General features: G+C 36.0%; 1 protein-coding gene across 1 annotated transcript; it reads left to right on the forward strand.

Moving 5' to 3' along the window:
- Nucleotides 1-17,955: 17,955 nt before the first annotated feature.
- Nucleotides 17,956-18,066, forward strand: LOC132624615 (uncharacterized). Its single transcript, XM_060339368.1, is given in 1 exon segment — nucleotides 17,956-18,066. A coding segment is annotated over 1 exon segment (111 nt).
- Nucleotides 18,067-18,875: the final 809 nt, after the last annotated feature.

The following is an 18,875-nucleotide window of genomic DNA, read 5'->3' on the forward strand; positions in this document are numbered from 1 at the left end:
CTATTTTTTTAGTGCTTTGTGAGAGTAACAATTTGTGTTTGGCAAAATCATTTGAGAAATATTTTTCTTCATAGCTTGTGTTTAGCCGATATTTTAAGTATTTTTAAGTGTGAAATTACCCAAAAAAAAAGAAGAAGAAAAGAAAGTTACTAGTACTAGTTTTAATTTGGTAAAATTAATTTTTTGACATAGGTAATATTGTCCTAAAAAAATAAAAAACACTTACTTCTTGGAGAATTTTTTTTTTGTCCGCAGTTGAAAAGCTAAAAACAGCTTCATGTAGTACTCAAAAACGTTTATTTCTTTAGCAAAAGCTTGGCCAAACATTTTATTCCCTAAAATAAGTAGTAAAGGAAATCCAAAAAAAAAAAAAAAAACACTTTTGGCTTTTAAAAATTTGACCAAACATGTCATATTCAATAATAATACAGTCAGACCTCTCTATAATGGCACCCGCATATAACATCACCTCTTTGTAACAATCAACTTTTTTCGAAACCTATTTTGTATCTTATATTTTACTTCTCCATAACAGCATTTCCCTTATAACAGCAACAACCAACTTTATAACAGTAAACTCTTTGTAAAATTACCCCCCATATGACAACTATCTTCTTTTTATGGTAATATAATAATTAACCATCTTTATAAAAATGGAATATCTATGATTATCAATAATAAGTGTAGAGATTTTGACCAAATATTTGATCATTTAATGAACTATTACAATAAAAAATATTATATGAATATATATATTTTCATTATTAAACGATTTTCCTTCGTTATACAAAGTGTGATTAAGCTTAGAATTTGTCAATTAAAAATGAAAATTAAATTTTATGCATCTTTTTTTGCCTATAACAGTGAAATATTATTTAATTGTTACTGTTGTTATAGGTGTATAACAACCATCCTCTATAACAGCTGAAAAATTTCGAACCCAACGATGCTGTTATAGAGATGTTTGACTGTAGTAGGAACAGAAACTAAAAATATTACTGCTACTAAATAATTAAGTAGTCCATCCTTTTCAAAATGTTTATTTTACTTTTCTTTTCACTCCGTTAAAAAGAATGACTCTTTCCATTTTTTAGCAACTCTTTAATTACAATTTTCCAGATGATATGTTTAAAATCACAAGATTAAAGAGCATTTTGATATATTCTAGCTATATATCTTTAGTTAATAGCGACAAGATTCAAAAGTTTTATTTACTTTTTTAAACTCCGTGTCAAGTCAAAACCAGATAAATATTTTAAAATGGAAGGTTATTACTTACGGCGAAGTCCCAAGGTCGTTGCAAAGTCGGATTATAAGGGAGGAATAGTGTATAAGGTCGTGTTTATTAGTAGACGTGAGATGAACTGCATTTTTCATTAGTATACTTTGAAAAAAAAAAGTAAAAAGAATGTGTGCATGTATTAACGTAACTGTAGCACATGAATCTCTTAGTGCACATGTTAGTGAATATGAATACATGTGTATATTCTGATATATTTATTTCATTAGATAGTTAAACATTTCTTTTTTAAATTTTCTTCTATTCAAACAATAGCATGAAGATGAAATGAAAGAAAGAAATTTAAAAAACAATTTTACTCTAGCTAACTATAATAAGAACTTTTGTTGTTTAGTGTTTCGGAGTTGGTTCCGTCTATCACAAGTAATTATTAATACTCTAAAAAGAGAATATATCTAACAAATTACAGTTCATTTGTAATGGTTAAAGGAAGTGAAAAATGTGATAAAAGAGTGGAGACATGACATCCACCGGAACATAAGCATGAGTCAAGTGACAACAATTAAATATGTTTTGTTGATGGTCCCAATCACCAATAAAGAATGTATAAGCAGTGACTGAGATATCAATTAAAAAGGGCAATGGATGATACTCTAGATCATCAAATGAAGTCTCTTTTCATGATGATTTTGTTTTTTTTATAGTGTGAAGTTTTTGTGTCTGCGCAGTGGCGGAGCCATGATTTTCATTTAGGGAGTTCAAAAATTTTAAAAGGTATTCACGACGAAGTCAGACGGTTCAACATCTACTATATATACATAATAAAATAATTTTAACTTTAAAAATATACTGTAATTTTTTGCCGAGGGGGTTCGGATGAACCCCGGGAGCTAACGTGGCTCCGCCACTGTCTGCATGGTAGAAAAAATGGACATAATGTTTCTGCAAGCCATGGTTTGAGATAGTATCATATTGGAAGGTGTAGAAGATATATATAAGAACAGTTGTGAGAACAAATACATAAACCATAATTTTTTTTTATTAATGTCTTCATATATAAGTAACATATATAACTAGTTATATTGCTTCCCATCTGTCTAAACTTTGGTGTACAGAGTCATATAGTGAGAGGTAGCAGGTATTCCGTGAAATTAGTCGAGGTGCGCACAAGCTGATCCAGATATCACGGTTACGAAAAAAAATAAAAAGTAAGATGGAGAAAGGAAAATAACAAAAATGAATTTGGACTCGTTAAATTCGAAAACCAAGTAAAACATAAAAAAAACGTTGTAAAGGATGCAAGATGAGAATATTATTGTGTGGACTTGGAAATATTAACAAATTTTTCATTTTTCTGGTCGAGAGAAGAAAAACGTTTCCTCCTTTTCACATATAAAATAAAAAATAAAAAATTAATGTTTTACATTTTCTAGAAGTACTGTTTAACTCTATCGATTAGTATATTCAAGGGGTGTTTTGCTAAAAGGCCACTCTCAATACTTATTTTGACAAAATGCCATAAGTCTCAAAGAATTGGCTAAAGGGCCACTATTTATGACATCATCAAATGAAGTCTCCCATGTTGTCACCCCTATACCCAAAGTTTAAAAAAATACAAAACAGCCCCCAACCACCAACATTTAATTACCCCAATTTAGCAGCCAATTTTTTTTTGTTCCCTCCCTCCAAAAGCTTGTTGCTCCCCATTTCTGCACTTTTCCGAGTTTGCGCATAAATCTTAGTCATAGTCTATAATAATAATCACGTCTATAATAAACATTCAATACATACTCACAGCCGATAATCATAAAGATTAACTCAAGTCTATAATAAACAAAAGCACATTCAAACCACAGACCAACAACACAGTTAAATAACCTTGTCATAAATTACCACTTACAAAAATTTGACCGTTCAAATTCACAAGGCAACATCAGAGTTGTCATAAATTGTTTGTTAAAGTAAAAAACAGTTAAAACTAAGCAATAAAATTGTTTGTTATCATCCACCACACACAAATTAATTGTTATCATCCACCACACCCAAATTAATTTCCTCGACAACAGTCGACATAGCTTTGTCAGCGTCAAACTCAACATTAGCTTCATCATTAGGGACTTCTTTTTCATTCTCAACTTCATCATTGAGGACTTCTTTTTCTACCTCAACTTCAGCAGCAGGGACTTCTTTTTCAAACACAACTTTAGCAGCAGACTCTTTCTCGACTTCAATAGCAGACACATCAGCAAGGAGATCTTTAGCATTGTCGAGCAATTGGCTGATCAACATCAACCGCAACCTCACCAGCAGCTTCATTGAGAGTCTCCTTCTTCTTCTTCTTCTTCTCCTTCTTCTTCTTCTTCTTCTTCTTCTTCTTCTTCTTCTTCACCTTCTCGCTCTTTCTAATTCTTTCCCCCTCAACATAAGAGACAAGAACCTTCAAAGACTCCTCAATATTCTTCACACGTTGCTTCAGTTGCTCATGCTCCATCTGCCCACTTGGTGCAACACGACCTATAGATGTCCCAACACCAACATTATCTTTTGCGGCTGAATTACCATCGAGATCTTTCGAATGATTATCCTTGTCCTCTTGAGTATAGTCCTCATCAAAATGCTCCATAGACTCCTTCCCCTTCCTACTAGAAGCCTTTCGAGGAATTTTTTGGTGTAATCAAAACAGTCACACCTTCAAGTTCATGCTCCAACTCATCAATGATTAGTTCATTATTTTCATCATCATATGGCAGCAGATTTTTCATGTAATCTTGCTCCAACTCATGCATTGTAGGGATGAGGTAAGGGTGCACCATCTATAAATAAAGAAAACATTAACATTAAGCTTATCTTTTTGCCAAAAAATTAATAATAGACTCCAAATTTATACCTTGATAACTCCAGCTCTCTTGAATGGATCTCCTTTAGCAAATCGCTCCATATTCTTCGTGTGCCACCTAAGAATCCTAGGAATAGGGAAAGGAGCCTCCTCTGATTTCCCAGCATTCCTTTCAAGTGCAGGAAATGCTTCATAGGCCCAGATCTATAATCACATAAATAAAAACTGAGTGAAAAATAAACAAGACATAGTCTATACTCTACTGCACCAGTGGTCTATAGTATTTACCATGAATGCCCAGGGGAAGCCATAGAGAGCATATGATGCAACCCTTTTCTCCGCGTGCACTTGATGGTGCTTGGGAATGTCTATCTTGTTCTTCAAGTAGTCCAGAGTGAGTTCAAATGATTCCTTTCCCCAAGGATAGCTATTGAAGAACTCCAAATCGTTTGCCATTTTTATCGTGTCATGATCCACACCCCTGGACACATCTTTGGCAAGTAATATTGTGTGTAGAAACCACACTAGACAACATTTAAGCTATTCCTCTTTGGTCAGCCTAGGCCCTCTGATCACCGTCAACAGCTTTTCTGCAGAAATCTTTCTATCGCGATAAACTTTTGTGCAAAATGCTGCCCCTTTCTTAAGTGCCCTTTCCTCTCTAGTTCGGGTGGGATATGATCCACAGTTTAGACCAGTGATCAAAGGAAACTCATTCAAGCCAAAACATACGGGCTTGTCATTCACCAAGAACCACATCTCGCGCTTCTTCTTATGAACCACATGAAAAAGAACTGTATAGTGCACCAACATTCCATTGAATCTATTGAAGTGTTCTAATATATTTTTTAAGTGACCAAAATAGGAATGCCTGAACATTTTCCAAAGTTTATGATCTTTTATCAATGTTTTAAAATCAGCAAGTAATGTTAGTCGACTCATAATTGAAACTTTTGCTGGAAACAATTCGTAATCATCCAACCAACTTATCAGACCATACTTGTCGACGTCAATTGTCCTTGATATGGCACCGATAACGGATCAACATTTTAATCACCACCAGACTCCTCAGAAACATGGGGATCATCTCTTTCACCTTCCTCGACACTAAACACATCATTATTCTCCTCCGAGTACGCTTCATTTTCAGGTTCTACAGTTTTTCTTCTTTTACCTTCTTGGCTAACTTCTCTACCTTTTCTTTTTCTATCATTAGATATGGCCCTAGAACGGGTTTGAATTATGCGCCCTCCTCTTACTCTAGTTCTAACCATTTTTTAGAATCTATATATAAACAACACAGTGACATTGATCAGCCACGACAAACAAACAAGAATAGTCGACCAAAAATCTATTAATAGACCATACTTTACAAAAAGCCAAAACAGAAAAACAAAGATCGAAACAAGAAAAATAAGTAGAAATAACACATATTTCTAGCAAAATGGAGCTCTAAATGCTCTGGAGGAGTTGCTAAATTAAAAAAAAAAAAAAAACCTGGAATGGAAGGCAGGAGCGTTACCAAGATTGGGGGAGAGGGAGAATTCTGAAGGAAAGTTCAGTCTTTTTTAGAGCGGGAGTTGGAAGAAGTGGGGAGAGAGAAGGGGCTTTTGTATATTTTAATAATAAGTGAAAGATGACTTAAGTGTATAAGTTGTAAATTTCAAAGTTTTTAAAATTATAAAGTGACCTTGGGGCCACAACCCTTAATCCTAAAATGAAAAAAAAGGAAAAAGAAAATGAGTGGCCCTTTTGCAAATTAAACTAAGGGAGTGGCTTATTTGCCAAATACTCTCTACATTCAACTTGAATTCTTTCCGGAAAGACTAAGTAGGTGGTGGAACATAAAAGATGTAGTGTTTGAAGTAAAAGTGTATTAGGAAATTAAAATTGAAATTGTGTTTGAACTTGTATTTAATTTGGAAAAAATTGAAATTTTGTAAGCTAAAAAGATTTTTCACTTGAGTTTCAAACTGATCTTCAGTATTTTTTTTTAATTTTTTTAAAATCAAACCAATATATAACCAAACTTTGTTTTGAATAATATATATTAAAAAAGGGGGAAAAAGTTCTACTGACAAATGACTGGTGAGTGCTGGGTGTACAAGTAAATGAATTTGCTCTAAGACCAATCCTTTTGTTTCTAAACCTTGCGGTCTTTAATTAAATCAGGAGAAAAAAAACATTCAAATGTGAAACATAGTAAACGATTTATACGAACCTCAAAATTGATTTGAAAAAGACTTTTGATTGACTTGAATGGTTTTCATTAATTTTACCGTTAGTTATTTCAAATATTGAGAAATCTTATCAAGCCTATCATGTCTTGTATTTCTACTAACAACATTTCCATACTCTTCAATGGTTCTCCAACAAACATCTTGCAACCATCCAGAGGAATACAAGGAGATTTGCTATCTCCGTACATCTTTATCATGTGCATGAAAGTTCTATCACACAATATTCAAGAGCCCGCAACTTTTTTAACCCAAAAAGTGTCTAAAGTTACCAAAATACCCTGCTAAAAAAAGAACCATACCTTCTGCGCACAAAACTTGTGTGCAACACGGGTTTGGTAAAATTCCCATGCCTTTATTCTTTTGAATAGTTTTGAAATTCACGGTTTTTTCGTACTTTGACCAAAGATTAGTCATGTTTAATAATGCCGGAATATGACTACTAAATATAGAACCTGATATCTTTTTTTGCGAACAATAATGTAGGCTTAACGCATCAAGTATACCTATACGTTTGGATCGTCGTTTCAGGAGTTGTAGGGTGCCCTGAAGTAAGTTTTGTTTGTTTGGAAACTTGTTATCTTTAGGTTTAAGTGTTTTATTTTATAGGGTTTTGATTAATTTAGGACGCCGTATGAGTTACTATTAAATGATAATAAAAACTAAGATAACTAATTATCATTAAGAAAATAATACCAAAAAAAATATAATATTAACATAAAATGTACATTTTATTTACAAATATACAATCTCCATCGCCCTAAGTCCCACATATGGGAGGCTTTAGAATAACCTTAGGCCTAAGGCGAACCCCACCACTCCCACAACTCTCACCATCATCTCCATCCCCCCCCCCCCCCCTTCCTCTTAATCTGTGCACGCTCTATGGTGTGATCATCCTGTGTTCCCTTCCTAGAGGGCTTGTTCACTACATGCTTCCTATGGGAGACGATAGTGGTCGAAATGTGATCTTCAGGAGATGACTCTGTCGGAGTAGGAGAGGGATCCACAGGCACAGAAGAATGTACTTGAAATAACATATAATCAATTTAGTTTATTTTTATGCTAAACTAAACATAAAATAACATATAAACAATTAATTTAATACATTATTTTATTGAAAAAAATCAAACATGTGTGTTGATGGGATCCTGAGATGGCCAGCTAGAGGGATCCTTAGAGGGCTCCTGAGCCGGCTCATCAGTTGTCTCCTAAGTGGGCCATGGACTCGCATATGTAGATGGTGCCGGAGCAGGAGACGGGTCCACAGGCGCAGAAGAATGAACCTGAAATAACATATAAATAATATAGTTTAGTTTTATGCTAAACTAAACATAAAATAATAAATATAAGCAATTAACTTAATACATTATTTAATTGTAAAAATTCAAACCTGTGTGTCGACGGGCTCCTGAGATGGTTGGCTAGAGGGCTCCTGATATGGCTCCTCAGCGGTATCCTGAGCGGGCTCTGGAGCTGGAGACATGTCGAAATCCTCGAATAAGAAATCAAAGTCCAGCTCCATGCCACCCCGTAGATCACGAGCTGGTCGCTCACCCTGTGACTGACAAATTGACGGTTGTGTAGGTGATTGCCACAACATGTGACATGAAAATAAATTCGGCATATATACAAGTGTCGACGGACGCTTTGAAGTCGATGGCCGGCAAGAAGTCGACAGGATCTCTGAAGTCGACGGAGGCTGCTAGGTTGGAGCTGGGCCTGGTATATGGTTGTCAGGCTCATCTACTAGACCACGGCCCCCTCTGGCCCTACACCCTCTGTGACCAGCCTCTCTGGCCCTACCACCTCGGCCACCAGCCCCTCTGGCACTACCACGTCCACCCCGCTGCCTGATGCCGGACCTCAGGAGCAGGCTCGTCGACACGTCCGAGCTCCTGCGCCTGCTGTATACCACCCTCGGCTAGCTAAACCATCCGCGCTGCATATCCCGCTGTCTCGGGGGCATCCATATGGTCCATGCTCTCCCAGCGCATCCTCTGTACGGTCCGTAACTGCATTTGTTTGCAAATATTAATGATTGAATAAATTTGTAACTTAATACATAAAATGATTAATTAAGTTTAAGACTAATAAAACTTACCAACGCGTCATACATTCATGAGAGAGCTGCATATCCTCAGCCATCTGCACGAGGCCTCGCGGGGTTGCCAATCAAGCCGCGAGTGATCTGAGCGTACCACTGCATGTACATCTAGACAGGAGTCGCATGTCCGACCACCGCTAGCTTCCCCACCCTCGGATCCCAACGGTGGACGTAGAGCTGCATAAAGGCCCGTCATGCATCGGTGATGGTCGTACGCTCATCCCACATGTAATGGTTATGCTCCCAAGTCAACTGCTCAGGTAAATTCTGTACATGGCCGAACTGTCGTAAGACGCGATCGGGCGCATGCTCCTCAACGATGTCCATATGTATCAACCGACACCGCGACCTCCACGAGGGCTCACCAGTGCTACAAAATGTCGGCAGCTGATCAAAAATCTAATCATACGGCGTCCATATAAAAGCCTATAAAAATAATTGAATTAGTTAATAATAAAAGACTAAAATAGTAAAAAATAAATAAAAAATAACACACTAATGTTAAATAAAAAAAACTTACCGTGTCCGACGTCAAACAATCCAGCTGATCTATGAATGGGAGAATACTGTGGTGCGTATCCGCATCTCGGATAACGCCTCCTCTCGTCCATTTCCGCGTGTATGGCATCGCCTCAACAATATAATCAACCGGAGGGGCAGCAGCTATGGGCTGAAAAGGTCTCATCCTAGTCCATACCCATATCTGAAAGGGTTATTAAAAAAATATTTTATCAGTCGTCGTTTCAAAAAGCTATTTTTAGAATAAAATTATATACATTTAAATATGGTGCTTGGAGGTGCGGGAAAAATGCAGCGATATTGGTCTTCACGCCAATAGACGCTAGACAGAATTCACGATACATGAAAGCTAGAACAGCAGCGCCCCAACTGTAACATTCCAACTCGCCCAGATGATCCAAAAAGGGCAAATACCTCAAGCTCACATGCGAACCCGATGTGTCCGGGAACAAAATGCCCCCGACTATGACAAGAAGGTACAAACGAGCACGTCGGTCAACATCAGCCTGAGGTGTGTCCTCTGTAATCGGATGCTACATGTCTATGAGGCGCAAGTGCTCGAAGAAGGAAGAGATCAACAGCCGACTCTGTCCCCATTTATGACCCTCCTAAGGCACGAAACCAGTGAGCCAGGTCAACTCCTGCCGATAAGACGACATCTGCTGGGGCTTCTCAATATATAAAGCGCGTCGATCGACCTGGAGACCGTAAAGGACCTCCACGTCCTGAAGGGTGATGGTGGTCTCACCAATGAGGAGATGAAATGTATGGGTCTCCGATCGCCATCACTCAATCATGGCCATCACAAGAGCCCTGTCATGCTGTACGTGACTAGCAGTGACGCAACGGTAGATACCACCCCGATATAGTATCTTTAAGACACGAGGATGTGGGGGCCGAGAGGCTAAAATATCCCATGCTTGCTCCACAACCCTGGGATGGACCAAGCGAGCGAGATCTACATTCGAATCCCGTACTAGCTGGGACCTATGCTGCTGTTGTAGGTGAAACACCTCTGGCTGGAATGGCCCCGGATGAAGGGGCGCGGGATCCATGGAGGTGTCGTATTTGTTTTTCGCATTTTTAATTACATGTATTATTAATTATGTAATCTTTAATCAAAAAATTATAGCTCCACTCACTGGTCATTCTGAGACTTAGTATGTGACCGCACACCAAAGTTTGCGGTGCCGCATACTGAACGCATATTCAGCTCTTTTCCTTCTTTTCACACCATTTTGTCCTTTTTGTGCCCTGGAATCAATGCACCTGAAATAATAGCAATACACACCAAGAATAGCCTCATATCATAGATTAAGAACACAAAAACCAAAGCAAAGAGACTAAAATAAGTGGTAAAATCACCACTTATCAACACCGCCAACTTAAACTCTTTGCTTGTCCCCAAGTAAATTAAAACCAAAATTTCAATGAGGACCTATCAATTCACTCTGAAGTAGTATCACTATCATTCATTAATTAAGCACAAAACTCATGACTTTGGTTGGTACAAATAATTAGGCTACAAGCATGTGAATCTTTAACCAAATAACTCCCTCATTTTCAAATACAAACTCAAGAATGCAATGGAGTTTCAAAACAATCAAGTAAAAACAACCAAGCCTCAAGAAGTGACTCAAAACCACTAGGTTACTAGATATGCTCATTTGACTCAACTTGAAATTTCTCAACATCACCAATCTATCGTAATTCATATGCCTTCACAAGAAAAAAAGTCCCAAAATCACTATATTCACAACAACAACAACACAAGGGACATATACACAAAGTCACTCACACTCAACAAAGAAATTCTAGTGCTAACAAATATCACACCATAAGCTTGGACTTATTTTCAATTATCACTAACTCAAGAACATTCGGTTGGAGATCACCTAGGGAATTTTTTTTAAGCTTGTAATGTAGGCTTAGGGAAGGGTAGGATAAGTATTTGGGATACAAGTGACTACGCCCTCCTTGAACACTACACAATACTTTTTGTCCACATTCCTCTTCATTTCAAAACATCACTCCTTCCTTTGCATACTAGTTTCCCCAATTATTCCAACTTCTTTTTGCGCAACCATTTGCTTGATTTCTAATGTTTTTGTTCTTTTCTAATTCTTTTTTTCACAAAGATACATAATTTTTTTTTCACAAAATGTTTGTAACTTTTTTGTATTTTTCAAATTTTCTTCATTTCTTTTGACTTTTCCACAACACCAATCTTCACCACTTCTCAAGCAACACTAACACCCTCAACTTAGGCTTTTGGCCTCAAATTCACAATTTAATGTTCAAGGAGGGAAAGATTCAAAAGAGAAGATTTCATCAAGAAGGGTAAAGGCTTGTAATGTGGCAATCAAAGGAAAAGTCATAGGCTCAAATGTGGTTACTAGTGATATTATTTTTGCAATGGTAAACTAGAAAGACTAAAGAGGCTTTTTCAAAAATCACAAAGATAGCCCAAGGTCATCTCTCCAACCAACATAATCAAAATTAGCATTGAAAGACTAACCGGGCAAGTTCTAGATGATAAAAGTAAGCACAAGAATTATTCAACAAACACTCACCACACATAACATATGAAATAGTCAAGATGGATCAATTTCACTTCCTAAGCAAGAGCAATTAGAGCAATATCTCATAATCTAAAGTAAACCCATCTAGTAGGTAAAGAGTCACAAAATGAGCCAAAAAGTTGTCACAAAGATCATTCTTTCTATGCATCTTGCTTTTCATTTCACTTAACTTTCACTTGTTGGGGTATGCTCAATTAAACGCTTCACATGCAAGAGACTAACTCTATTAGTACCAAACAAGCCACAAGTTTTCACATTTTTGCTCAAAGGAGAACCTTCACCTAAACTACAAGACTAATTAAAGAAGCTAAGAAAGAAAATAAAATAATAAAAGTGAATGATCCACAACAGGCCAACAGAACAAAATTTTCAAAAATTTGGCCATGTTCCATTTGCAACAACATCTATCCACAGCCACACCAACAGTCATAAAGCAAGACTGACAAGGACACATAATCATCATAGATGGTAAAATAAGCCCGGCAAGGGCACGCAATATCCATACATAACATAGAAGCCCAACAAAATCTCATTGAAAGTCTTCCAACCAAATCAATAAATTTCACTCTAAGCTTTTCCAAGCCTTAGAGTGTGCTATCAAGAACAACTAATATAATATAATCTCATGTAACTTTCCTATCCCTAGCAAAAGTTATTAGATGAGAGTTATGCACCAAATTCTTGTTAATTAATCTTTCCCAACTCAATTCTCCTCTTTTGAGCTCAAATCGAAGTAAATGGCCGGGTCTTAGGGTTAGCTAATCCCTTAAGAAACATTAAAGAACAAGATTAACTAAAACAAACATTAACTCACTTCATTAGGAATAAAAATCATTCAATACATAAGCAAAAAAAGAGTTTCAATCCAAACTTTAACAATGTATACTTCCATAAACAAGGTTAAAGCATAGAAATGAAATACTACTCACTTAGATATTCACTACAGAGCAAGGAATTGAAGAAATGAGTAAAGGGGTAAGAGATTTCTCATCAAAACTTCGAATCTTCAATCCCCAAGTATGGGTGTTGGAACCCTAGCTCTCCAAGACTTGTAAAATGGCCAAAGATGATGATATTTTCCTTCAAGTATTCCATTTATAGTTGCACAATTTTCCAATAAAAAATATGTCAAAAACAGCCACTGATTTTCGAAATTTGCAAAACTGTCCCATTTTTGCAGTTTTGCAAAACTGTCCAGTTTTTGCCATTTCTTCAATTTGGCTTCTTTTTGACTTGTTTTTCACTTGGTTTCTTCCAAAGCTCTTCTCAATTATATGAACCAACTTATCACAAAACTCTAGGAGAGTATTTATAGGAGGGAAAAAAAGTGCAAAAGTGGCTTTTAATGACGCTCTGCGGACCAAGTATGCGGTCGCAACTGGAGTATGCGACCGCATACTCTGAATTCTCTCCGCAACTTCGATCTTCTTTCTAGTCAACATGCGACCGCAAAATAAGTTTGCGGAGCCGCATAATCTTCGCATCTTTGCGCATTTAGCTCCACTCACTGGTCATTCTGAGATTGAGTATACGACCGCGTACCAGAGTTTGTGGTGCCGCATACTGAACGTATATTCAGCTCTTTTCCTTCTTTTTATGCCATTTTGTCCTTTTGGTGCCCTGGACTCAATGCACGTGAAATAATAGCAATACATACCAAGAATAACCTCATATTATAGATTAAGAACACAAAAACCAAAGCAAAGAGACTAAAATAAGTGGTAAAATCACCACTTATCAATTATACTAAGGATGTTCAATCCTAAACTAAAGATGTTCATACCTAAACTAAGGATGTTCAATTATACTAACTGTTACACCTAGATTTTTTTTTTTGTTAATGCACAGTGAATAGACTAACCAAGGGCACGAGGTATACGATGTTTTAATAAGTAAGAAACAACATTTGATGATTCTAAATGAGATTTCGAAGATATTCGAGGTAATAGAAGAAAGTTTGCCAAGAAAGGCAAGACATACGTTATATATCGGAAAGGATTTATGAGTAACGAATTAATGATGATTTGATGATGTTTTAGAGAAGAGGTATAATGTCTCTTATATTGTTAATGAGGTATTAAACAAGTGTTAAGAAGGTTCCATAAGGATTGGAGGTCAAACGAGTCGACGAGAACGAAATCGGAATAGCTGGGCATTATACGGCCCAACATACTGGCCGTATAAATTATACTGGCCGTATGTTAGGCCGTATATTTATCCCAGATTGGCAGCCTTTACTGGACCAAACATACGGCCCGTATAAAAGATACGGACCGTATGTTCGTGTCGGGACAAATTTTAAGTTGATATAAGGAGGACCCAAGTTCATTATTTCATTTCATTTTCTCACTCCACACCTCAAGAACCCCCTAGAAACTTCTCCACACTTCTTCCACAATAACTCAAGAAAGATTCATGATCAACCTCATCAAACCAAGGAAATCAAGTGTAAGAAACTCATTAGAGTTCATCTAAGTCAAGAAATTCCAATGGAAGTGAACTAGGGTTTTGGTGTAAGAGGAGTATTTCTGCTCAAGGCTTATTCCTACACTATCTAAGGTAAGTTTTATGGTATTTATATGTTGTTTAAGGTATTGAGAAGTTGAAACACTTGGATTGTAGAAGGGTATAGAAAATGGGTCATGAATGTATGAATAGTGTCATTTTTGAGTAATAGCTTGGATTGAGTCATAATTCTTGATGGGTTATGATTATGGTTATGTCATAAATGATGTTAAGAACATGGGATAAGTATTATATGTGATAAAACACAATAATGAACTATGGCCATGATTATGGAGGAATTGAAGCGAAATTGTGAGATGTGGATAATGTAGATGAACGATGATTGTTGCTTATAATATTGTGAATGTTGTTATGGATGTTTGGGAGTTGATATGTAATATGAGGAAAGTTCTATAAACAAAGGAAATGCTGCCCAATTTTCTCTAGCATTAGTAAGCACGTTCATATAATCGATTAGCTAATGTTAATGTGAATTCTCTTGAAGGTAGAAACGTGAGCATTGAAGGAGAACAATCAAGCGATGAAATTGTTAAATGAAAGAGGTATGTAAGGCTAGTCCCTTCTTTCTAAGTCTTGACTCCTATGGCATGAATCCTCCTATCTTTCCATGATTTTCCTACATATTGGAAATTATGAGTCTACAATTATAAAGAGCTTCATACGAGATAAAGAAAAGAGATACGATACGAGCATGACAATACTGATGATGAAACTAAGTCTAGAAGTCCTCAAGCTCATGATATGAAACTCCTACGAAGCTAATGATACTTATATGATTCCTATGATATTATTTTCCCTACTTCTCCATGACTTTCTTACATTCCGGGAACTATGAGTTAAAGTTGATAAAGAGCTTCTTATGAGATAAAGAGGAGAAATATATCATAAATACGATAATAATGATGATAAGTTAAAGCCTAGAGATTCTGAAGCAAGATATGATGTCTATGAAGTTATTGATCCTATTTATGATCCCTTGATGTTGTTCATGGTGTACACTCACTTTAAAATGTTAGTTCCTTCAAGGTGAGATATGACGAATATGATCACTCTCTAATGTAATCGGGGGTTCTCGACCTTATGTCACCCCGATATTGTTATATATTGTCTATAAGCTCTAATGCATGTCCTATGACCACTGTTTCGAAAATTATGAGTCCATGTTCATAGGGGGTTTCATATGAGATAAAGGTAATAGATATGTTACGAGCACGACGATAATAATAGTGATGATAATAATGACGATGGCGCTACTAGTGATAACGGTAATGACGATGACGATGATAATAGTGATGACGCTAAAGATGTTTATGGGATTTTATGTATATGTGCCTATGTATGGCTATTATGAAACCCCGAGCTCATATGGCCGGGTATATATATATATAATGCACGCGCACCACTGCAGTTGGGTACGGATACCACTGAGCCTTGGTAGGGCTAGGTACGCATAACACCAAGCTTTATTATAACTGGGTACGTAAAACATCGAACCTATATGGTCGGGTATGATACTACTATGTATTCGAATGTATGAAAAGCCCGGAGGACATGTATGTGATAATGTCGAGCCACTACGTGGCCGAATACGGATAATGTTTAAATGTGTATGAGCAGATACGATACTATGCTATATATATTATACGACGATGTATGCACTATGATGATAAATGTACTATAATTATATATATGATATAGGCATGAAAGGTATCCACCCTTAAAAGTTACGCAGGTTATATCTTCATCTTATGTCTTATGATTTCTCTATTATGTTCATTTCATTCATGCCTTATATACTCAGTACAATATTTGTACTGACATCGTTTTCTTTGGACGCTGTGTTCTTGCCCACAGGTAGACAGGGAGGCGACTCAGATTTATAGAAGCCGATAAGCAGACTTTTGAGAGCACTCCATTACTCCGGAGGTGCCATTGATTTACTGTTTTGTGTATACGTATGTTTTGGGCACGACGGGGTCCTGTCCCGTCCATATGTCTAGTAATCTAGTAGAGGCTCGTAGATACGTATGTGTGGGTAGCATGGCCTCACGATGTCCTTATTGTATGCATATCATTTTGATAGCCGAAGGACTTATGTATATAAAAGTAATTATGTTCAAAGTGAAAAATGGTTTTCCCATGATTTGATTATAAGACTAATAAATGAACGCTTGATGTGTACGATGGGTAATGATACGAGCGGTGCTCGGTGGTTAGCCCCGGGTACCCGTCATGGCCCCTGATCGGGTCGTGACACTAACTAACTAAGACTTTAACGAGAAATTATATTAACTATCTAAATTTGCGAATTAATAATTGTTACTTAATTATTATACTAACTACAATTAGCTAACTAATATTATACTAATGCTACTTTAACTCTTAAACTAGGGATGTTCAAACCTAACCTAAGGATTAAATACAATTAACTAACAAATAAACTAAGGATATTCAATTATACTAAATAACTAAGACTTTAACGGGAAATTATATTAACTATCTAAATTTGCGGATTAATAATTGTTAATTAATTATTATACTAACTACAATTAACTAACTAATATTATATTAATGCTATTTTAACTCTTAAATTAGGGATGTTCAAACCTAACCTAAGGATTAATTACAATTAACTAACAAATAAACTAAGGATGTCCAATTATACTAACTAACTTAGACTTTAACGGGAAATTATATTAACTATCTAAATTTGCGAATTAATAATTTTTACTTAATTATTATACTTCTCTCATTCAAAACCGTGCATGAGACTTTCATCTCACACGGCTCCTAAGTGATAAAAGAAAGAAGAACCCATTTTCTTTCTTTTTTGATTACCTTCCTCGCGTATGTATAAGACCGAATCCATTCGATTTCTAAAAAGGATTAGTAATCCTTAAATTTTCGAGGAATCCTTCATCAGTGGTTGTGAATGAATTTTTTCAATCTTTTCGACCTTGGTTTCGTAGGAGATAGAACCATCTGATTTAATTCGTTCTCAATAGCCACGAGATGATCATCTTAGGGTGATCCTTTTGTTTACAAAAGAATAAAGATCATTTCTATTCCAAGATGGGGAGTTTGATTTTCCCCATCGGCCTATTTGTAGAATTCAATTAAAAAAGAAAAAAAAATCTGTATTTTCCATATCTTTTTCCCTTAACCCAATAGATAAAATTTCTTAATGAAATTCTGTATCACTAATTGTCAATTTTGAGTGATGGAAAATAGGTTCTTTTCTTTCTATTTTGTCTTCAAAATCCATTTTTTGTTTTAGATTTCTAGAAAAAAATCAATAGGAAATAGCTGATTAAACAATGAAAACAAAATAAAATTGAACTCTATTCCTTAATTGAGTATAGAATGATTTAGTTACAAGAGTTCAATTTGAGGCAAGCCTAAAATATAGGAAAGTCCCAAGTTAAATAAAAAAAAACTAAGACTCTAAACTCAAATCTAAAATAATGAACATTCAACTTCAAATTCCTATTTGAACAACCTTTTTTGGTTATTGATCCATTTGACTCATTACTAAACTAAAATAGCTTCCTCAATCTCGACGATTGCTTATCCATAGGTTATTATGAGTTCAAGACAGGCTGCTATGGTGAAATTGGTAGACACGCTGCTCTTAGGAAGCAGTGCTAATGCATCTCGGTTCGAGTCCGAGTGGCGGCATACCGTCTTCGAAAAAGGATAAATAGATCCTATAATGAATTCAATTCCCGATTTCCATTTTAGAATTATGTAATTAAGGGAATCTTCTTTTTTAAGATTTTTTATGATATTTTCAACCTTAGAGCATATATTAACTCACATTTCCTTTTCAATCGTTTCATTTGTAATTACAATTCATTTGATAACCTTTTTAGTCGATGAAAGCATAAAACTATAAGATTTGTCAGAAAATGGATGATCATAGCATGATCGCCGTTGGTCAAGTAGGACCCCATCGTCTAGTGGTTTAGGACATCTCTCTTTCAAGAAGGCAGCAGGGATTCGAATTCCCCTGGGGGTAGGGTACTACGAAAGGAAGTTGATCATGGATTACTAATAAGTCTAAAATTAATTCTTCCTGGGTCGATACCCGAGCGGTTAATGGGGACGGACTGTAAATTCGTTGGCAATATGTCTACGTTGGTTCAAATCCAGCTCGGCCCAATAATTCGTCAATCCGCCATGAGATGATATAAGGATTAAATACAATTAACTAACAAATAAACTAAGGATGTTCAATCATACGAACTAACTAAGAATTTTTTTTATACCCTACATATGCAATTGTTCAAAATAAAATGAAAAAACTCTAAAATAAGAAAAATGTTCATTTTAACTCCCAAATACTTTTGTATGATTAATTTGTAGGAGTTTGTAGGAAACTACCCTTTTAAAAACTTAATGCCACAAAGAATGGACCAAAAAAATAATTAACAATTTAACTTTTAACGTCGGTTTGGGTCTGGGCTTAGCACAGACCAAATGTCACAAGTTGAAAGTTATTTTCTCAAAAGGCTAAAAGTGTTCCAAAAATGGTGCTTTGGCCACCATTTATGACGTCAGCATGTCAGAGATGTGTTATGTCAAACCCCAGCCCCAAAGTTTTAAAAACTACACTTTGGACACCACAGTCCCAACATTTTTATTACTAGAAATACGAATAAAAAATAAAAAATTTCCCACCAAAAGCTCCAAATGCTACTGTTTTCTGACCAGTTTTCCGATGAAAATTTCGGCTTTTCACCGGATAATTGGTCCCCACCGACGGAAAGCTTCCATAGTTCAACCGTTGTAAGTAAAATCTGGTAGAAATCATTGAGAAAGAGCTTTC

The sequence above is a fragment of the Lycium barbarum genome, chromosome 12 (assembly GCF_019175385.1).
Source record: "Lycium barbarum isolate Lr01 chromosome 12, ASM1917538v2, whole genome shotgun sequence".
Classification (NCBI taxonomy): Eukaryota; Viridiplantae; Streptophyta; class Magnoliopsida; order Solanales; family Solanaceae; genus Lycium; species Lycium barbarum.